At 43.6% G+C, this 23,849-nt stretch overlaps 1 protein-coding gene across 2 annotated transcripts in view; it reads right to left on the bottom strand.

Annotated features, from left to right (window-relative positions):
• The window catches only part of LNX1 (ligand of numb-protein X 1), a 289,799-nt gene extending 272,394 nt beyond the window's left edge, over positions 1 to 17,405 (bottom strand). For both annotated transcript variants that reach the window (XM_069744472.1, XM_069744473.1), the window contains exon 1: positions 17,297 to 17,405. In XM_069744472.1, the coding sequence (XP_069600573.1) occupies positions 17,297 to 17,302 (6 nt within the window). In that variant the 5' untranslated portion in view covers positions 17,303 to 17,405. The remainder of the gene's footprint in view (positions 1 to 17,296) is intronic.
• Between the last annotated feature and the right edge of the window lie 6,444 nt (positions 17,406 to 23,849).

Below are 23,849 nucleotides of genomic sequence, written 5' to 3'. Positions count from 1 at the left end.
CCCTGTGCTCTTCACAGATGAAAGAAGGTTCACACTGAGCACATGTGACAGACCTGACAGAGACTAGAGACGCCGTGGAGAGCAATCTGCTGCCTGCAACATCCTTCAGCATGACCGGTTGGGCAGTGGTTCAGTAATGGTGTGGGGTGGCATTTCTTTGGAGGGCCACACAGCCCTCCATGTGCTCGCCAGAGGTAGCCTGACTGCTATTAGGTACCAAGAGTAGATCCTCAGACTCCTTGTGAGACCACATGATGGTGCGGCTAGCCCTGGGTTCCTCCTAATGCAGGACAATGCCAGACCTCATGTGGCTGTAGTGTGTCAGAAGTTCCTGCAAGATGAAGGTATTGAAGCTATGACTGGCCTGCCCATTCCCCCGACCTGAATCAGATTGAACACATCTGGGAAATCATGTCTCGCACCATCCACCAACGTCACGTTGCACCACAGACTGTCCAGGAGTTGGGGATGCTTTAATCCAGGTCTGGGAGGAGATCCCTCAGGAGACCATCCGCTGCCTCATCAGGAGCATGCCCAGGCATTGTAGGGAGGTCATACAGGCACGTGGAGGCAACACACACACACAACTGAACATCATTTCCTTGTCTTGAGCATTTTCACTGAAGTTGGATCAGCCTGTAATTTGGTTTTCCATTTTGATTTTGAGTATGATTCCAAATCTAGACCTCCATGGGATATTCATTTTGATTTTCGTTGATCATTTTTATGTTTTATTGTTCTCAACACATTCCACTATGTAATGTATAAAGATTTGCAACTGAAATACTTCATTCAGTGACATCTACGAAGTGGTATTTTAGTGTTCCCTTTATTTTTTTGAGCAGTGTATATTTCACAGAAAAAGGGTGTCTTTTAACGATTACATTTGACATTTAGTTTTACACAATTCTTCAAAACATGAATATTTCCTTTGTCTCACCCATACTTCTCACAATATGTCTGCCATTGTGTCCAGATATGTGACTGTATGTGACTAAGTAACCTAAAACCTAACTGATAGCATCATGGGTTGAAGAATGCACACACGACATGATGGTAACTTTTAGGCCACGTTCACACGTTCAGTATTTGGTCAGTATTTTACATCAGTGTTTATAACAGCCAAAACCAGGAGTGGGTGATAAATACAGAAGTGGTGACGAGTTTATATTATACTCTTCCTCTGATTGTTCCAATCCTGTCTTTGGCTCTCAAATACTGGTATAAAATGGAAATGGAAGGAGTATATCTCATGGTAGAAGCCAGAGCTATGTTAGTTCTAGTTCATTCCCCATTGTCTTACCAGACTCCTTCCCTTTCTATTTGCATTTCTGGGCCATGGTAAGGCCAGAGTCCATTCTCCGAACGGGTCAGGAGAATACCAACGGTTACCTGGAATTGTTACATTACTGATGTAAAATACTGAACTTGTGAATCTGGCCTTAGAGTTAAGCAAAAAGATTCACAAAACCCTGGTCCAGCAGCCGTTTTGGTACTCTATGGCCACCAGAGCAGCCAGCCTACCACTTCTGATTAGTAGGCAGGGCCGGCGTCAGCACCCAGATAACCCGGGCAAGTGCCGGGGCCCTGGCGAGATGGGAGGCCCATTCACGGTATGGTACACTGAGGCTCCAGGGGCCCCTGTGGGCAGGGCTGGCAGCTGCCTAGAGCCCCCGCTCCTCCAAGGGCCCTCAGCTAGCGGCACATCACGCAGCCGCTATGGGGCCCCTGTGAGGCAGGGGGGCCCGCCTGCTGCCAGCACCGCTGCCGCATTGAACTATACCGGCGTCTGCCGCTATAGTTCAAAACAATGATGGAGGAGAGAACGTCAGCTGACACTCCCTCTCCCATCATTCTCCGCTCTGCCTCTGACACTGCGAGTGCGTGATGACGTCATTGCGCACTCACTGTGTGCCAGGCAGTTCAGCCGCTGAGACAGGAGCAGGGAGCAGCGTGGGTACGAGGAGAGGTGAGGAGTGTGTTTTTTTTACTATAAGGCTGCCGTCACACTAGCAGTATTTGGTCAGTATTTTACATCAGTATTTCTCAGCCAAAACCAGGAGTGGGTGATAAATGCAGAAGTGGTGCATATGTTTCTGTTATACTTTTCCTCTATTTGTTCCACTCCTGGCTTTGGCTTACAAATACTGATGTAAAATAGTGACCAAACACTGCTAGTGTGACGGCAGCCTAACAGTGAGTACTAGACCGTGGGGCCATTCTCGGGGGGGGGGGGGGGGGGGAAGATGCAGGCTGTGCTATATACTACATGGCTGTTCTATATGCTATGTGGGCTGTGTTATATACTACGTGGGCTGTGATATATACTACATGGCTGTGCTATATGCTACGTGGGCTGTGGTATATACTACGTGGCTGTGCTATATACTACATGGTTGTGCTTTATGCTTCATGGGCTGTGCTATATACTACGTGGCAGTGCTATATACTATGTGGGCTGTGCTATATACTACGTGGCAGTGCTATATACTATGTGGGCTGTGCTATATACTACGTGGCTGTGCTATATACTACGTGGGCTGTGTTATATACTATGTGGCTGTGCTATATGCTACCCATTTTGCACTTTTACAAGTGTTCTACGTTAATACTTTCTAATGTTTACTTTAATAAGTTTTCCATTACAAAATTGTCATATTCAATATTTGCAGTTTTTTCTGTGCAGCAAGTTCAGCTAACAATAAAATGCCTACTGGTAGCTGAGGAAGAGGGAGTAGGTCAGAAAAATTGGCATATAAGGGGTTTACTTATATAAAGCCCCTCTGCTGTATGGTATTGTAGAATTTACAATAGCTATCACTCATGTAAGAAGTGAAATCTGGCATTGTACTACACCTATATTTCTATTTTTCTTTCGCTCGGGGCCCTCAAAAACCTGGATCCGGCCCTGTTAGTAGGCCCAGTGTGACGTCATCATGCAGCCCTATCAATCAGAAAAGATGCCGGGAATACCAGCAGGTAGAAGAAGATTCACATGACTCTGGTCCACAGGATAGAGGACAACTTATTGGTTGCTGTGTCTAACTGCTTGGATCCCCAGCTATCCCAAGATTGGTGTTCTGTGACCCAAGAACTGATAGAAATAGCCAAGCGCTGTACTCCGTTTTCTCTGGCAGTCCAAAAAATATCAAATGGAATGAAGGTTGATCTCAGGATGCAAAACATAATTTTCAGGATTGCTGGGGGGTCCCAGCAGATGGAGCTCCAGTAATCAGTAAGTTATTCCCTATCACAAGCATAGGGCTTAGTTTTCAATTCAGGTAAACCTCATTTAAAAAATAGTTATGTAAAAATAGGACCTCATGAAGGTTGAGCAAAACCAGGCTATAGCTAGTATTTATGATAGGCATGGCTAGAATAAGACTGGAGAATTGCATGGAAAATAAAAGCAATGATCTTCATTTAATTAGTAAATGGTCACAACACAAGGATACATTATTGTGGCTCTTGACCACTCAAGTCAAGCTAGTTGATCTAGATTGTGCAGTCCTTCCAAGTGTCTGCACTGACCCCACTGCAAGAACTCCAAAACTACTGTATGCAAATTGAGGTCATTTCATTTTAGAGAAGTTTCTGGTTTGGCTTTAAATTCAAAACCATGTGGAAAGACTCCTTCAAGGATTGATGATAACTTATAGGATTACTCTGAATAGGTTGCACTGGAGACCTTGTTCTCTTCCTCCGTGAAGACACTATCTGTATAGCCTATAAGTTTCTCTATGCCAGGTTCATGGTCTATTTTAGGTCTAGTGTGCAATGAAGAAGGGGCAAGAACCTGAAACTGCTGTGCAAGTGTTCAAGAAATCCCATCTCCACTATGCGTGCACGGACGCCTCCGTCTTCCCTGTGGAGAAGGACATGCGGAGCGTCTTTCCAGACTGCAGCATGTCTATTTATCTTGCAGAGACGCTCAGTCTCCTCAAAATGAATATCACCAGTCCAATGTATTTGGTGCAGTGATTCCGCACGGTTCAATGAACACATGCGGAATCACCTGCGATCAAAAACCGGCAGCGCTTTGGAGGGAGTGGACATGTGCTGATTCCAAAGCGCTGACGATTACTGACTGTGGGGATGCAGCCGAAATCTACATAAAAAATCTGTGTGTGAACCTACCTTTACCCAGGTAGCAAAACTTGATAAAGAGTCATCATTGATTTATAGGATTGTTGCTTCCAATATGCGGCGCCAGAGACCCTGTTTTCTTCCTCTGTAAAGATGCTGTTCATATGTTTTCCATATTCAAATTGCCTCTTCAGAGAGGAAGAGGACTTTAACTCTATAGCGCCACCTGTTGGAAGCAGCAATTCTACAAGTCATTATCGACCCTTTAACGAATTTTGCAATATGACTTAGGATAAGGAGGAGCATTGCACGGCGAATAAGCCTGCTTACATTAGCATGCCAGAGCCGATATGTCACTCCTCACAAGGAGAAACGTTATCCCTTAGGATGGTGTCACACTTGTAATTGCTATGCGAGAAACTCGCCTCAATACTCGGCATTGCCGCCGGCGGTTCGGACCGGAGCGTTCAGCTGCATAGAAATACATGCAGCCGCACACTCCGGTCCCGAGTGCCGGTGGCAGTGTCGGGTATGGAGGTGAGAGGCTCACACGAATTTCTCGCATTGCAGTTGCAATGTGACCCCGGCCTTAGACTTCAGTCCAGAAAGGCCGTACTGGGGGCCCACGGCACGTAAAGGGAGGCCGCCATGACGGGGTTACGTGGGACCTGGGGAGCTGGAGCAGTTAGAAGGGATACGGTTGTAAGGGGTTAACTGGGAACTCGAGGGGTGGCTTTAGGGGCATTTTTCGAAAATAAGGGGTGGAACTAGGGGACTGCGGGGAGGGGGCACATAAAAAGGGGCACGCCCCTCACACAGGCATCCATTTTAGGTGCCTGCGTGACAAGTGAGGAATCTCCCGCCCACCCTCCCTTTTTTGGTTAGGGTAATTGGGGGGGTGAAGTCGGCATATGTGGGCTTTTGGAGTATTGTTTTAAGAGGCGTCTAAATGTAATTAATTTGTTATGTGAATGCTGTCAGGGTATTGTCACGGCAGTTGGCGGGGGTGGAGGTCCTCGAAGTCGGTGGAAATGGTAAATCGTGGTTCAATGGGGTGGGGATCTTGAGAGGTCCTGGACACCCCATGATAGAATTGAACAAGGCGCGGTACGGTTATTCCGCGTGAGGTGGATTTATGGGCCCCTGGCATGGGGGTGGGTTCGGTGGACCAGGATTGGTTGTTATCTATCCCTGAGCTGGTGCTTTACGGCTGGGGGTAAGACTCATCCTGGGCTGAACATTGTGGAGTTTTTGGGATACTGAGTTTTTTATAACTTTGGGGCTTCGAGGACCGCCCCTCCTATTCTGGGTTGTCATAAAAGTTCTGTTATCTTTTATTTAATAAAATGGCTGCTGTGGCCAATTAAATCCAACATATGTCTCCGTCTGCTGTTTTGAGTACGTTAGAAGTTTATTCTTTAGATTGTTAAGAGGTCTGTTTAAGGGGATTGGGGTAATTTTTCCAGGTCACGGAACTCACGTATACCCTATGTCAAGAGCCTCTCACCTAGGAAAAGCAGTTCTCACACTTTGCACTGATGAGGGGCAATACCCCCAAACATCATATCTGCAAATTGAGATTCTGATTTGTCTTTTATCCTAAGTCATATTGCAAGACTTGTTAAAGGGTCGATTGTGACTTGCAGGATTGCTGCTTCCAATAGGTGGCAATATAGAGTTCAAGTCCTCTTCCTCTCCACAAGGAGAAACATTACCCCATATGTTTCCCATAATTCAGCATTTTAGAGGAAAGTCAGAGGAACGCCACATGCAATGAATTCCAGCAAACCGAAGTAAGACATGCTGGGACATTTAGTAAAGGAAGAGCATGAAACATGGTCAGCAGAGAGATGAAGATATTGATAGAGAGAGATGGAAATTGAGTGAGTTATAACAAAAACTCTGTAGAGACACAATCTAGCGCGAACGCTGCCATCAGTGATTATAGCGTCTAGTGTAATTGCTTTATGAAAATGACAGCATGGAAAGTGACAAGGGAATAAACCCTGGTGTAGGTTTTTAAATGGCGCAAAAGTGATTCCGCTCCATACGAGTAGCTAATATGGCCCTGATCATCGGCTCCTAGGTATCACACATTATCTTGCAACATATGATGTCACAAATGTTTCAGCATCAGTATATTCCATCATATGAGTACAGTTCAGTGCCGAAATACCATCAGATAAATGTGTGTAAGGAAGAAGATGCTTTCTCTGCACCACAATGTGCACAGCCATTCATGTGTGACATCTAATAACGCTGAAGATTACCTGCTCAAACAGCATGAAGAAAATCCTACAGCAGCTGTAGCAGACCTCATATGGCGGATGTCTCCGCAGCACAATCATGCGGGGAAACATTTTACATGTTGTACTTAAATATTCTAAAATCTACATGTTTAATTGTGTGAATCCTGCATTAGGCCGGGATCACACACAGCGAGATACGGCCTAGTCTCGCAGGTTAAAACCAAGTTCTGGCACCGGCACTCCGGAGAGGAGCGTGCGGCCGCATAGCAATACATGGAGCCGCACGCTCCGCTCCGGAGTGCCGGTGCCAGAGCTTGGTTTTAACCTGCAAGACTCGGCCATATCTGGCTGTAGTGTGACTCCGGCCTTACTCAGCGGTAGGCTGCAAAGACTAAAGAAAACTGGTTGGGGTTAGTAGTACTGCTCAGGATCAGGAACTGAGACTCATTAAGCTAAAGACACGCCACTGCCTTCTCTCCATTTGAGAAAAAAAAACGATCCAATTATAATCAGTATTTGGTCAGTATTTTACCTCACTATTTGTAAGCCAAAACCAGCAGTGGAACAGTCAGGCAGGGTTCACACTTGCAAGTGCAATGTGAGAAATTCGCCTCAATACCCGGCACTCGGGACCAGAGCGTGCGGCTGCATATATTTGTATGCAGCTGAACACTCCGGTCCCAAGTGCCGGCGGCAGTGCAGGGTATTGAGGTAAGTTTTTCGCATTGCACTTGCAAGTGTGACCCCGGTCTCAGAGGAAAAGCATAATAGAAACACGTCACCACTTCAGCATTTATCACCCTCTCCTGGTTTTGGCTTACAAATACTGAGGTAAAAAACGACCAAATACTGAATGAACGCCCTGCCCTTAGTGAAATCTTAATTTCTGGTAAGCTGTGCTACGCACGAGCAGGTTATTTCTGGTTGAAACCAGTTTCTTTCAGGTGTTTTTCCCGCAATTTTTACGGACTGTGATTGGTTAATCAGCTTTGAGCGGGTGGAATTTTTATCTATAAATACAGCTGTATCGGGGCGCTGTGCGCAATTACTTCAAGCAAGTTTTGAAGATCCCACCCTCCCCCCTTTTTTTTGTTCTGGTCTCACTAACTTTTTTGTCGTGTCGTTTATTTTGTGGGAAAAATCGCCCGGATTCGGGTGGATTTGGACTTCTTATGGTGAAGCTTATTCGGTTTATGGAATTATTTATTAAGGTTATCTTGGTTATTAAATTTTTATTAAATTGCTGTTTAGTTACCCAAAAATAAACGCCACGGCCAATTTATTCCAAAGTTATTACTGTGTTCTTGTGTTTATTTATTGGTGTTGGGTGGGGCTTGTGTTACCATGTGTTAACAAGTCCTTATAATCAGACTCTATAATCAAACTTTTTTCCACCTTTTCTATTATCGCAGTCTGTGAAAATTGTGATTTATTTCACAGACCCATAGACGTGATGAGCGAGTGCCATCCAATTCTCCGAGGCTAATCGTGCTCGCTGCAATATTTTTCCTCAGACCACTCAGTCAAAGGAAAAAATCTGATATGCACAGCCCCATAGAACATCATGGGTGCGAGTGCTATGCATCAAAACGACTCTGATTTAGGCTGCCGTCACACTATCAGTATTCGGTCAGTATTTTACATCAGTATTTGTAAGCCAAAACCAGGAGTGGAACAAATAGAGGAAAAGTATAATAGAAACATATGCACCACTTCTGTATTTATCACCCACTACTGGTTTTGGTTTACAAATACTGAGGTAAAATACTGACCAAATACTGATAGTGTGATGGCAGCCTTAAACTGTCGTGTGCATGAGTCCTTAGATGAAGACCATGAATCCTTAAGGCAGTGTTCACACTTAGCGATTATGTTGCATCTTTAAAAAAAACAGCAGCCATGTGCTGATGCGGTCTTTGCATTGTTTCCCTGCACAATCGCATAATCTTGTATGGAAACAACTGGGTCACTTGTACTGTACCACCACATTGCAAGTGAAACAGCAAAGGTTTTGTTGCAAAAGTAAGTTACTGTACAGGGAAAAAGTGAAAACAGCGGTGACGCTTGCTACTAGGATTTAAATCCACAGCATGCCCATTGCATGTGAATGCAACTTATTATGTTCACATAGAGGTTTTTTTAATGTAGATTTTAAAGAAGATTCTGCTCTAAAATCCATGCCAAAAACCACTTCAAAAACTCTTTGAGGCTATGTGCAGATTTTGCTGCGGATCCGCAGCGTATTTGACGCTGCGAATCAGCCGCTGTTTTCCATGCGTTGTACAGTACCATATAAAAGTATGGAAAACTAAATCCGCAGTGCACATGTTGCAGAAAAAAACGCGTGGAAACGCTGCAGTGTTTTTTCCGCAGCATGTCAATTCTTTGTGCAGATTCCACCTGCTCCTCAATAGGAATCCACAGGTGTAAAACCGCAGGTGGAATCAGCACAGAAACCGCACAAAAACCGTGGTAAATCTGCGGGTAATCCGCAGTGCGGTTTACCTGCAGATTTTGCAAAAACCGTGGGGATTATTTTTTTCTCACTTGTCATCCATACGCAGCTATTAACCATCTGCAGTTTCCTATGTTACAGAATTGAAATTGTATTCATAAAAATTGGATGATATGCACTGTGACTCTTTATTTCTTATTATTTTTTTTGGCACTCATAGGCTTGAATGGGTGTCTCATCGGATTTCGAGAATAAATTAGTGCACGTTGAGATTTTTTTTTTTCACACACAGATTCAGGCTGTCGTCACACTATCAGTATTTGGTCAGTATTTTACATCAGTATTTGTAAGCCAAAACCAGGAGTGGGTGATAAATACAGAAGTGGTGCATATGTTTCTATTATACTTTTCCTCTAATTGTTCCTCTCCTGGTTTTGGCTTACAAATACTGAGGTAAAATACTGACCAAATACTGATAGTGTGACGGCAGCCTCAGTCAGTAAAAAAGTAATCGCTCATCTGCACTGACCCATTGAATATCATTGGTCTGAGTCCTGTCTTTTTTTTTCCATGCAGCACTCGTACCGAAAATACGGTTGTGAGAATGGGCCCTTAGGCTATGCGGCCGCACGCTCCGATCTGAGTGCCGACAGCAGTGCCGGGTATTGCTGTGCGAGACTTATCCGAATTTCGCGCAAGTGAGCATGAGTCCTTAGCCTTTGTTTCATATAAGAAATAGATAGGAAAATGCTGTTTAAGGTATTTGTGTTTTAGGAAATATGAAGAATAGATTTCTTAGGCCTCATCGTTGTATGTTTGAGTTTAGCTTGGTTACACAGTAGATGCTATTATATACTTTATTTGGGAATATGCCGAGACAGTACTGAAATGCTAAGAATTTATCAAATCTCCAACATTATATGACCACCAATCATTTGCCATTTTTAGACCGGCCAACCACACTTCCAATGTAGACAGAACGATCAGCAATAAATCATACTGTGCACATAGACATTCATAGTCATTTTCTCGGCAGCACGTGGATAGGCAGGACAATGTGCTGCTGAGACTGATGATCTTTGAGAAAGCTTAAAAATCATTTCACCTGACCGACAAGCATTTTGCTAGCTCATCATGTGATCGCCAGCCTGTTTACACTGGCCGATTTTCAGGAAATCCTAGGAAAGCGCACATGTTGCTTCACACGACTGTAGTTTTACATAGGAAGCAATTTCTGCACAGATGTGAGAGTTATGCAGTGCTAGATTTCTACTGTCAGTCAGGATAATTTGGGTGTTAGTCATCTAATTAATATTTCCTATGAGCCTATTTCTGAACACATAACTATAGCTTATGTTTATTTATATATTTTGTACCTCCTCTTATGTTTTGGTGCCATTTTGGTGGGTAAAGCTCATCTCAGCTCCCAAGATCTCAAAGGTAAAGCTACTTTCACACATCAGTGACGAATTGTGAAAAAACGGATCCGGCGCAAGTTGTGATTTTTCACCGGACAGAAAAAACTTTCCTATGCACGTTTTCTCCAGCCGCCGGAAAACTAATTTTGGATGGATCCGGCAAAAAACGGATGAAACATGAGGCCATCTGGCGCAATCCGGCGCTAATACAAGTCTATGATAAAAAAAACAGATCCGGCGGCAACTTTTGCCGCATCTGTTTGTTTCAAAATTCGCCGGCTTGTGCCTGATGGCAAAAAGCTAATGTGTGAAAGTAGCCTAATCTGTATTTTAGGGGTCATTTACAATGTAGGGTCTCAAGCACTTAGGGATTATTGTGATATATTGAGGAACATGTCATGTTAACCTTTCAAACAGTGCTGATCAGGAAGAAAACTTGCGTAGTAGAACATCAATGTAAAGTTGACACCATGTTCCGCCGACCAAAAAATGTCTCATCCTCAACCAGCAAATCTGCTCAAGTTACTATATGTATCATATTTCTAGCAGTAAATTCTTGACTGTCCATCAGCCTTCTCACCATAGGTTTGTCCTACACTAATAATTAGAGACGGTCACGTAGTAAATGTTTTGTCATCATATGTTGGTTTAGAAATGTTGGCCCTTTGAACTTCGAAAATTCACTGTCTATGCACAGATTTCAGGTCAAGACACTGTAGCGGGCTGTATGTCATTTTCCAATTATGCCAATGACTACACCCAATAGTGGTAGAAAAAAAATCAACACCTTCAGATGGACATTTCCACAATCCCAAAGATTTCCTCCTCAATGGTGTTTGTCCCCAAACCCCTATCTATAAAGGTCTTCCAAATTGTAGGAAACGAAGTCTTACTAAACTCTCATTGCCACCTAAAATCAATAGTGTATGGACTACTTTAGGATGCAAAGTTTGCCAAAAATATGTCCCCAGATTCTTTATCACAATCTGTTTAGCAGAGGTTTCCATGTAACAACCCTTAAGGTACCGTCACATTAAGCGACGCTGCAGCGATAAAGGCAACGATGCCGATCACTGCAGCGTCGCTGTTTCGTCTCTGTGTGGTTGCTGGAGAGCTGTCACTCAGACAGCTCTCCAGCGACCAATGATGCCAAAGTCCCCTGGTAACCAGGGTAAACATCGGGTTACTGAGTGCAGGGCCGCGCTTAGTAACCCGATGTTTACCCTGGTTACCATTGTAAATGTAAAAAAAAAACACTACATACTTACATTCCGGTGTCTGTCCCCCGGCCTCAGCTTCCCTGCACTGTCTCAGCGCCGGCCGGCTGTAAAGCAGAGCGGTGACATCACCGCTGTGCTTTACGGCTGGCCGGCGCTCACAGTCAGTGCGGGAAGCTGACGGCGAGGGGACAGACACCGGAATGTAAGTATGTATTGTTTTTTTTTTTTTTTTACATTTACAATGGTAACCAGGGTAAACATCGGGTTACTAAGCGCGGCCCTGCGCTTAGTAACCCAATGTTTACCCTGGTTACCAGTGAACACGCCGATTCAGCGATGTCTGCGGGAGATCCAGCGAGGAAATAAAGTTCTGGCCTTTCTGCTCCGACCAACGATGTCACAGCAGGATCCAGATTGCTGCTGCGTGTCAAACACAACGATATCGCTATCCAGGACGCTGCAACGTCACGGATCGCTAGCGATATCGTTGTTAAGTCGCTCAGTGTGAAGGTACCTTTAGGGTATGTGCACACCTTAAGTATTAGAAATGCTGAAGTGTTGGGAGAAAAAAAGCAGCAGCATAAAGCAGACATATTTTTGATGCATTTTTGATGTGTTGTATGAATGCATTTTCCCCCATTCATTAGAATAGGTGAAAAACTCTGCAAAAAAAGCTGATAGACAACATGTCAATTCTACTTGAAATCGCTTCAAATCTGCAAGGAAAAATAAGCATTGTGTGCATGAGACAGAAATCTCATTCACGTTGATGGTACTAAGAAAGCCATCAGTTTTTGTGACAAAACTGCATGGAAAAAAATATGGCACAAACGCAACAAATACAGTCATGGTCAAAAGTATTGACACCCCTGCAATTCTGTGAGATAATACTCATTTTCTTCTTGAAAATTATTGCAAGCACAAATTATTTGGTATTATTATCTTCATTTAATTTGTCTTAAATGAAAAAACACAAAAGAAAATGAAGCAAAAAGCAAAACATTGATCATTTCACACAAAACTCCAAAAATGGGTCAGACAAAAGTATTGGCACCCTCAGCCTAATACTTGGTTGCACACCCTTTAGCCAAAATAACTGCAACCAACTGCTTCCGGTAACCATCAATGAGTTTCTTACAATGCTCTGCTGGAATTTTAGACCATTCTTCTTTGGCAAACTGCTCCAGGTCCCTGATATTTGAAGGGTGCCTTCTCCAAACTGCCATTTTTAGATCTCTCCACAGGTGTTCTATTGGATTCAGGTCTGGACTCATTGCTGGCCACCTTAGAAGTCTCCAGTGCTTTCTCTCAAACCATTTTCTAGTGCGTTTTGGGTCATTGTCCTGCTGGAAGACCCATGACCTCTGAGGGAGACCCAGCTTTCTCACACTGGGCCCTACATTATGCTGCAAAATTTGTTGGTAGTCTTCAGACTTCATAATGCCATGCACACGGTCAAGCAGTCGAGTGGCAGAGGCAGCAAAGCAACCCCAAAACATCAGGGAACCTCCGCCATGTTTGACTGTAGGGACAGTGTTCTTTTCTTTGAATGCCTCTTTTTTTCTCCTGTAAACTCTATGTTGATGCTTTTGCCCAAAAAGCTCTACTTTTGTCTCATCTGACCAAAGAACATTTTTCCAAAACGTTTTAGGCTTTTTTAGGTAAGTTTTGGCAAACTCCAGCCTGGCTTTGTTATGTCTCGTGGTAAGAAGTGGGGTCTTCCTGGGTCTCCTACCATACAGTCCCTTTTCATTCAGACGCCGACGGATAGTACGGGTGGACACTGTTGTACCCTCGGACTGCAGGGCAGCTTGAACTTGTTTGGATGTTAGTCGAGGTTTCTTTATCCAACATCCGTACAATCTTGCGTTGAAATCTCTTGTCAATTTTTCTTTTCCGTCCACATCTAGGGAGGTTAGCCACAGTGCCATGGGCTTTAAACTTCTTGATGACACTGCGCACGGTAGACACAGGAACATTCAGGTCTTTGGAGATGGACTTGTAGCCTTGAGATTGCTCATGCTTCCTCACAATTTGGTTTTTCAAGTCCTCAGACAGTTCTTTGGTCTTCTTTCTTTTCTCCATGCTCAATGTGGTACACACAAGGACACAGGACAGAGGTTGAGTCAACTTTAATCCATGTCAACTGGCTGCAAAGTGTGATTTAGTTATTGCCAACACCTGTTAGGTGCCACAGGTAAGTTACAGGTGCTGTTAATTACACAAATTAGAGAAACATCACATGATTTTTCGAACAGTGCCAATACTTTTGTCCACCCCCTTTTTTATGTTTGGTGTGGAATTATATCCAATTTGGCTTTAGGACAATTCTTTTTGTGTTTTTTCATTTAAGACAAATTAAATGAAGATAATAATACCAAATAATTTGTGTTTGCAATCAATTTCAGGAAGAAAATGAGTATTATCTGACAGAATTGCAGGGGTGTCAATACTTTTGGCCATGACTGTATGTAATATGTGCACATACCGTAGTTCAGAAACAGGCCAGCTAAGGCCACATTCACACGTTCAGTATTTGGTCAGTATTTGTAATACTAAGGCTATGTGCACACGTTGCGGATTAGGCTTAGGAATTTCTGGTGCGGATTCTGCCCTCCTTGTGCGTTTTTGCTGCGGTTTTCTTGCGGATTTGCTGCGGTTTTTACCCCTGCAGTTTTCTATAATAGAATGGGTACAAAAACGCTGCAGATTCACAAAAAAAGAAGTGACATGCTACTTCTTTTAAACCGCAGCGTTTCCGCAGCAGATTTTCCGCAAAGTGTGCACAACATTTTTTTTCTCATTGATATACATTGTACTGTAAATCAATTGTGGATCTGCAGCGTTTCTGCACCACAAAAAACGCTGCAGATCCGCAGAGAATCCGCAACGTGTGCACATAGCCAAAACCAGGAGTGGGTGATAAATACAGAAGTGTTGACATCTTTCTATTAGGCTGCCGTCACACGTTCAGTATTTGGTCAGTATTTTACATCAGTATTTCTCAGCCAAAACCAGGAGTGGGTGATAAATACAGAAGTGGTGCATATGTTTCTGTTATACTTTTCCTCTAATTGTTCCACTCTTGGTTTTGGCTTACAGATACTAATGTAAAATACTGACCAATACTGAACATGTGAATGGGGCCTAAGACTAAGTTCAGGCATACTAGAGCCCCTGTTTCTAAGGCTGCAGTCACACTAGCAGTATTTGGTCAGTATTTTACATCAGTATTTGTAAGCCAAAACCAGGAGTGGGTGATAAATACAGAAGTGTTGCATATGTCTCTGTTATACTTTTCCTCTATTTGTTCCACTCCTGGTTTTGGCTTACAGATACTGATGTAAAATACTGACCAAATACTGCTAGTGTGACGGCAGCCTAACTCCATTAGAGGTTTTTGTCTTAACCCCCAAAATGAGATGCAGATGTGCCCATGACAAGGCCACTTGAGTTATCCAAGCTTAGGCAAAATACACAATTTTGGATTCTGTTTTAACTATTTTTTTGAATGTGTGTCTTTTTTACAAGCGTGCGTAGCCTGATTGCACATCCAAGGGTATGTTCCCACGGTCAGTAAAAGCTGCGGGTTGGACACTACGTACATCCGCAGCGTCCAGATGTTACAGCATAGTGGATGGGATTTCAAGAAATCCCGTGTCCACAGACGCCTTTGGCTTCCCTGTGGAGACGGACATGCTGCGCGTCTTTCCAGACTGCAGCATATCTATTTATCTTGCGAAGACGCTCAGTCTCCACAAGATAAATATCACCAGTCCAATGTATATGGCGCAGTGATTCTGCACAGTTCCATGAACACATATGGATCACCTGCGTTCAAATGCCGGCAGCGCTTTGGACAGAGTGGACATGTGCTGCTTCCAAAGCGCTGCCAATTACTGACCATAGGGACGTAGCCTAAAAGGCGTGTTTCAGTACTGTGATATTGATGAACTATATCTAGGATAGATCGTTAATATCAGATTGGTGGTGAATGATCAGACACTCTGTATCCTAACCTATCAGCTGGTGAGGTGTTCGGATGTAAACAGTGGCTGTAAGTAAACTGTTGACAGGCTGACCAGCATATCTCTGTCAGCTGTTTAATGACCACCGCTGGGTAGGGCACATCAGATCCTATTAAAATAAACAGGTGATCTGCGGTACCCGGCTAGTAAACAGATGATCAAGCTGCTCGGCTACCTAACTGTTTATGTCTAATCACCACTGGAACTGAGGACATCTGATCGAGGGGGTGCTGGGTGTTGGATCCCCATGAATTGTTAAATCCCATCAAGGACAACATCTACAAGGAGTTTGTATGTTCTGCCCGTATTTGCGTGGGTTTCCTACAGGTTCTCTGGTTTCCTCCCACAATTCAAAGACATACTGATAGCGAAATATCCCCTTTAACCTGTTTTTCAGGTGTTCAGATGTAAATTCACTTCTAGTCAGGACTGGTGGTTCAGAACCCTAAAGGTACTGTCACACTAGACGATATCGCTAGCGATCCGTGACGTTGCAGCGTCCTCGCTAGCGATATCGTCCAGTGTGACAGGCAGCAGCGATCAGGCCCCTGCTGGGAGATCGCTGGTCGGGGAAGAAAGTCCAGAACTTTATTTCGTCGCTGGACTCCCTGTAGACATCGCTGAATCGGCGTGTGTGACACCGATTCAGCGATGTCTTTGCTGGTAACCAGGGTAAACATCGGGTAACTAAGCGCAGGGCCGCGCTTAGTAACCCGATGTTTACCCTGGTTACCATCCTAAAAGTAAAAAAACAAACACTACATACTTACCTACAGCCGTCTGTCCTCCAGCGCTGTGCTCTGCTCTCCTCCTGCTCTGGCTGTGAGCGTCGGTCAGCCGGAAAGCAGAGCGGTGACGTCACCGCTCTGCTTTCTGGCTGCCCGGCGCTCACAGCCAGACCAGAGAAGCAGAGCGCCGAGGACAGACAGCGGTAGGTAAGTATGTAGCGTTTGTTTTTTTACTTTTTAGGATGGTAACCAGGGTAAACATCGGGTTACTAAGCGCGGCCCTGCGCTTAGTTACCCGATGTTTACCCTGGTTACCGGGGACCTCGGGATCGTTGGTCGCTGGAGAGCTGTCTGTGTGACAGCTCTCCAGCGACCAAACAGTGACGCTGCAGCGATCCGGATCGTTGTCGGTATCGCTGCAGCGTCGCTATGTGTGACGGTACCTTAAGGTGTAAGCATTACAAACCAGTCTGTACCAACACACACAATATTGTGACCTTATTGTAGTATTGTGACCTGTCCCCGAATGTCACAGATAACTTTTGCTTTTTGCTGTAATTGCAGATTTTAGCAGAATTAGAACTATTTTTAATCCTGTCTGTTTAGCACAAGTGGCTGTGACCTTACCACCATCTGTCACGGTGTTAGTTACGATACGCTCAGGTATGCGCTGCTTTACACAAATTCATTTGAATTTCCATAACTGCTAATGAGGTCTCCAGTATATAGATAACACATCTCTCAGGCAGTCCCATGGATTCGGCCAGGCGCGGTGGGACTGACAGCGGCATTCTGTCTCTATCATAACTATCATCCATAGGATTGAGTACATGGTAAATGTCTGTCTGGCAGGATCCTCAATACTTTTGTTTAGACTTTTTAATAAATATTTGCACAATGTTTGTCCTTATAATAGTTCTACATAAATAACATACTCCTAACTAGTTATCTTATTGTCTATGGATTCTAAGCAAATGCCACACAAGTTTACTTTACCACAACCCCAATCCGTCTTTTCATTTCCACCCAACCTTCCATAGACGCACTGTATCTAACCCCCAGCACTTACAGCCTTATAATATGTGATATATTTGTAATGTGCTCTATGTTACCTTCATGGACAGTAGCCGGGGCTGTGATCCATTAAGATTAGTGCAGCCATAGTTCTCGGTGTAAGTTTCATAGAAAAAAGTTGCTCTTTCCAGTCACAAGGTGAAAACTCTTCCTGTAAAGAAATTAGGTGGTTATTCACACGCAACAATCAGTGACGTCAAAGTCCCTCCCCGGCTGGCAGGTAAACCCTTGCTGCATTCATATGTAGAGCAGGTCCTGTAAATACTTGACAGGGAATACACCTGGTTCTGTGACATAAGGACTCGCTGAAAGTAAAACCATTATCGATAGAAGATTTATTTCTATTCTGTACATAGAGAGCAAACAATGTCCTGACTTTTCCTTATTTTGTATTTATGCTATAGGTCTTGCTGGAAGCAATAATATCATATACTTAGGCCGGAGTCACACAAGCGATTTTAAAATCGGTCTGATTTTGTTCCTGCAAAGTCAGACGAGCGTAATGCAAGTGTCATGCATTATTTTTCAATGCAGTGTGATCGCTATCTGACTGCAATGCGATTTTAACATGAGCTTTTACAAAGAGCAATTCTCTGTCATTTACACATCATTTTCAAAACAACTATTCTTAGAAACAGAGAGACGAAAAGAGAGAGACGAAAAGAGAGACGAAAAGAGAGAGACGAAAAGAGAGAGATGAAAAGAAAGAGATGAAAGTAGAGAGATGAAAAAAGAGAGAGAGATGGAAAGAGAGAGAGAGAGAGAGATGAAAAGAGAGAGATGAAAAGAGAGAGAGAGAGAGAGAGAGAGAGAGATGAAAAGCCGGCAATTCATCTGCCGCCTACAGTAAAATCACAGCAGGAGCGACAGGATAGAATAGATGGATTACATACAATATATAAGCATAGAATATATAGATGTCAGTGACACATACAATTAGTACAGTGTGAATACAGCTTACTGTACATGTATTTAATTATTAAAAGATTATTTTTCTTTAACCCCTTTACCCCCAAGGGTGGTTTGCACGTTAATGACCAGGCCAATTTTTACAATTCTGACCACTGTCCCTTTATGAGGTTATAACTCCGAAACGCTTCAACGGATCCTGGTGATTCTGACATTGTTTTCTCGTGACATATTGTACTTCATGATAGTGGTAAAATTTCTTTGATAGTACCTGCGTTTATTTGTGAAAAAAACGGAAATTTGGCGACAATTTTGAAAATTTCGCAATTTTCAAACTTTGAATTTTTATGCAATTAAATCACAGAGATATGTCACACAAAATACTTAATAAGTAACATTTCCCACATGTCTCCTTTACATCAGCATAATTTTGGAACCAATTTTTTTTTTTGTTAGGGAGTTATAAGGGTTAAAAGTTGACCAGCAATTTCTCATTTTTACAACACCATTTTTTTTTAGGGACCACGTCTCATTTGAAGTCATTTTGAGGGGTCTATATGATAGAAAATGCCCAAGTGTGACACCATTCTAAAAACTGCACCCCTCAAGGTGCTCAAAACCACATTCAAGAAGTTTATTAACCCTTCAGGTGTTTAATAGGAATTTTTGGAATGTTTAAATAAAAATGAACATTTAACTTTTTTACACAAAAAATTTACTTCAGCTCCAATTTGTTTTATTTTACCAAGGGTAACAGGAGAAATTGGACCCAAAAAGTTGTTGTCCAATTTGTCCTGAGTACGCTGATACCCCATATGTGGCAGTAAACCACTGTTTGGGCGCATGGGAGAGCTCGGAAGGGAAGGAGCGCTATTTGACTTTTCAATGCAAAATTGACAGGAATTGAGATGGGACGCCATGTTGCGTTTGGAGAGCCACTGATGTGCCTAAACATTGAAACCCCCCACAAGTGACACCATTTTGGAAAGTAGACCCCCTAAGGAACTTATCTGGATGTGTGGTGAGCACTTTGACCCACCAAGTGCTTCACAGAAGTTTATAATGCAGAACCGTAAAAATAAAAAATCATATTTTTTCACAAAAATTATATTTTTGCCCCCAATTTTTTATTTTTCCAAGGGTAAGAGAAGAAATTGGACCTCAAAAGTTGTTGTCCAATTTGTCCTGAGTACGCTGATACCCCATATGTGGCAGTAAACCACTGTTTGGGCGCATGGGAGAGCTCGGAAGGGAAGGAGCGCAGTTTGACTTTTCAATGCAAAATTGACAGAAATTGAGATGGGACGCCATGTTGCGTTTGGAGAGCCACTGATGTGCCTAAACATTGAAACCCCCCACAAGTGACACCATTTTGGAAAGTAGACCCCCTAAGGAACTTATCTAGAGGTGTGGTGAGCACTTTGACCCACCAAGTGCTTCACAGAAGTTTATAATGCAGAACCGTAAAAATAAAAAATCATATTTTTTCACAAAAATTATATTTTTGCCCCCAATTTTTTATTTTTCCAAGGGTAAGAGAAGAAATTGGACCTCAAAAGTTGTTGTCCAATTTGTCCCGAGTACGCGGATACCCCATATGTGGCAGTAAACCACTGTTTGGGCGCATGGGAGAGCTCGGAAGGGAAGGAGCGCCGTTTGACTTTTCAATGCAAAATTGACAGGAATTGAGATGGGACGCCATGTTGCGTTTGGAGAGCCACTGATGTGCCTAAACATTGAAACCCCCCACAAGTGACACCATTTTGGAAAGTAGACCCCCTAAGGAACTTATCTGGATGTGTGGTGAGCACTTTGACCCACCAAGGGCTTCACAGAAGTTTATAATGCAGAGCCATAAAAATAAAACAAAATTTTTTTCCCACAAAAATTATTTTTTAGCCCCCAGTTTTGTATTTTCCCTAGGGTAACAGGAGAAATTGGACCCCAAAAGTTGTTGTCCAATTTGTCCTGAGTACGCTGACACCCCATATGTGGGGGGGAACCACCGTTTGGGCGCATGGGAGGGTTCGGAAGGGAAGGAGCGCCATTTGGAATGCAGACTTAGATGGAATGGTCTGCAGGCGTCACATTGCGTTTGCAGAGCCCCTAATGTACCTAAACAGTAGAAACCCCCCACAAGTGACACCATTTTGGAAAGTAGACCCCCTAAGGAACTCATCTTGATGTGTTGTGAGAGCTTTGAACCCCCAAGTATTTCACTACAGTTTATAACGCAGAGCCATGCAAATAAAAAATATTTTTTTTCCACAAAAATTATATTTTAGCCCCCAGTTTTGTATTGTTCCAAGGTTAGCAGGAGAAATTGGACCCTAAATGTTGTTGTCCAATTTGTCCTGAGTACGCTGATACCCGATATGTGGGGGGGAACCACCGTTTGGGCGCATGGGAGGGCTCGGAAGGGAAGGAGCATCATTTGGAATGCAGACTTAGATGGATTGGTCTGCAGGCGTCACATTGCGTTTGCAGAGCCCCTAATGTACCTAAACAGTAGAAACCCCCCACAAGTGACCCCATATTGGAAACTAGACCCCTCAATGAACTTATCTAGATGTGTTGTGAGAACTTTGAACCCCCAAGTGTTTCACTACAGTTTATAACGCAGAGCCGTGAAAATAAAAAATCTTTTTGTTTTCCCACAAAAATTATTTTTTAGCCCCCAGTTTTGTATTTTCCCAAGGGTAACAGGAGAAATTGGTCCACAAAAGTTGTTGTCCAATTTGTCCTGAGTACGCTGATACCCCATATGTTGGGGTAAACCCCTGTTTGGGCACACAGGAGAGCTCGGAAGGGAAGGAGCACTGTTTTACTTTTTCAACGCAGAATTGGCTGGAATTGAGATCGGACGCCATGTCGTGTTTGGAGAGCCCCTGATGTGCCGAAACAGTGGAAACCCCCCAATTATAACTGAAACCCTAATCTAAACACACCCCTAACCCTAATTCCAACGGTAACCCTAACCACACCTCTAACCCTGACACACCACTAACCCTAATCCCAACCCTATTCCCAACTGTAAATGTAATCTAAACCCTAACCCTAACTTTAGCCCCAACCCTAACTGTAGCCCCAACCCTAACCCTAACCCTAGCCCTAGCCCTAACCCTAGCCCTAACCCTAACCCTAGCCCTAACCCTAGCCCTAACCCTAACCCTAGCCCTAACCCTAGCCCTAACCCTAACCCTAGCCCTAGCCCTAACCCTAGCCCTAACCCTAGCCCTAGCCCTAACCCTAGCCCTAACCCTAGCCCTAACCCTAGCCCTAACCCTAACCCTAGCCCTAACCCTAATCCTAGCCCTAACCCTAGCCCTAATGGGAAAATGGAAATAAATACATTTTTTTTTATTTTTCCCTAACTAAGGGGGTGATGAAGGGGGGTTTGATTTACTTTTATAGCGGGTTTTTTAGCGGATTTTTATGATTGGCAGCCGTCACACACTGAAAGACCCTTTTTATTGCAAAAAATATTTTTTGCAATACCACATTTTGAGAGCTATAATTTTTCCATATTTTGGTCCACAGAGTCATGTGAGGTCTTGTTTTTTGCGGGACGAGTTGACGTTTTTATTGAAAACATTTTCGGGCACGTGACATTTTTTTATCGCTTTTTATTCCGATTTTTGTGAGGAAGAATGACCAAAAGCCAGCTATTCATGAATTTCTATTGGGGGAGGCGTTTATACCGTTCCGCGTTTGGTAAAATTGATAAATCAGTTTTATTCTTCGGGTCAGTACGATTACAGCGATACCTCATTTATATCATTTTTTTATGGTTTGGTGCTTTTATACGATAAAAACTATTTTACAGAAAAAATAATTATTTTTGCATCGCTTTATTCTCAGGACTATAACTTTTTTATTTTTTTGCTGATGATGCTGTATGGCGGCTCTTTTTTTGCGGGACAATATGACGCTTTCAGCGGTACCATGGTTATTTATATCTGTCCTTTTGATCGCATGTTATTCCACTTTTTGTTCGGCGGTATGATAATAAAGCGTTGTTTTTTGCCTCGTTTTTTTTTTTTTTTTTTACGGTGTTTACTGAAGGGGTTAACTAGTGTGACAGTTTTATAGGTCGGGTCGTTACGGACGCGGCGATACTAAATATGTGTACTTTTATTGGTTTTTTTTTTTTATTTAGATGAAGAAATGTATTTATGGGAATAATATTTTTTTTTTTTTTTCATTATTTTGGAATATTTTTTTTTATTTTTTTTACACATTTGGAAAATTTTTTTTTTACTTTTTTACTTTGTCCCAGGGGGGGACATCACAGATCAGTGATCTGACAGTTTGCACAGCACTCTGTCAGATCACTGATCTGACATGCAGCGCTGCAGCCTTCACAGTGCCTGCTCTAAGCAGGCTCTGTGAAGCCACCTCCCTCCCTGCAGGACCCGGATCCGCGGCCATCTTGGATCCGGGGCTCGAGCAGGGAGGGAGGTGAGGAGACCCTCGCAGCAACGCGATCACATCGCGTTGCTGCGGGGGGCTCAGGGAAGCCCGCAGGGAGCCCCCTCCCTGCGCGGTGCTTCCCTGCACCGCCGGCACATCGCGATCATCTTTGATCGCGGTGTGCCAGGGGTTAATGTGCCGGGGGCGGTCCGTGACCGCTCCTGGCACATAGTGCCGGATGTCAGCTGCGATAAGCAGCTGACACCCGGCCGCGATCGGCGGCGCTCCCCCCGTGAGCGCTGCCGATCGCTATGACGTACTATCCCGTCCAGGGTCAGATAAGCCCAGGGCACCTCGACGGGATAGTACGTCTAAGGTCACAGAGGGGTTAAAAAATGGCATGGGCTCCCATGTAATTTTCTTAACCAGTGGAGGGAAAGGCGACAGTGGGGGAGGGGGGCAGATGTTTATAGCCTGGGAAGGGGGTAATACCCATGGAGCTTCCAAGACTATTAAAATAAGCTCACAGCTGTATACTTAGCCTTTACTGGCAATTAAAATGGGGGACCCTCCAAAAAAATTATGCAGCAGAGGCTATGCAGACAGCTGAGGGCTAATATTAATAGCTAGCGAGGGGCCATGGATACTGCCCCCCCAGGCTAAAAACATCAGTTCTCAGCCACCCCAGAAAAGATGCATCTATAAGATGTGCTAATTCTGGTATTCAGCTTCGCTCTACCCACATGCCCTGTAGCAGTGGCAAGAAGGGTGATAGTTGAAAGGGTTGATGTCCCCTTTGTATTGTCAGGTGACATCAAGCCCAGAGGTTACTAATGGAGAGGCATCAATATGATGTTCCCATTACTAACCGCATATTCATATTGTATTTAAAAAAAACAGACACCCAGAAAAAGTATTTTAATTGAAAGAATGACAGACTCCTTTAATAAATCTTAATTAAACCATACTTATGACATCACCCATTCCACAGACGCCATTGTCTCCGCAAAAGAGTTAAAATAACTAACAACAATATTCCTCACCTATCCGCAAAGAAGATGATAATCCATTTGTCCCACAATGGGTCTAGCTCTGATACATCTAGATGGCAGGCTGCATGACGCGACTATACAGCCTGCCATCCAGCAGAGACACTGAGCAGCTTGTGCTCCCTTGTGTATCCCTGGGAACTCCTATTACCTGTCTGACAGCACCGCGAGCATGAGAAAGTTCTCATGCTTGCTGTGCCATCAGAAAGGTCCTGGGAGT

This window comes from Ranitomeya imitator, chromosome 1 (genome assembly GCF_032444005.1).
Source record: "Ranitomeya imitator isolate aRanImi1 chromosome 1, aRanImi1.pri, whole genome shotgun sequence".
In the NCBI taxonomy this organism is placed as follows: Eukaryota; Metazoa; Chordata; class Amphibia; order Anura; family Dendrobatidae; genus Ranitomeya; species Ranitomeya imitator.
The sequence above is the reverse complement of the archived record's forward strand: the minus strand, read 5'-3'. Positions and strand labels throughout refer to the sequence as shown.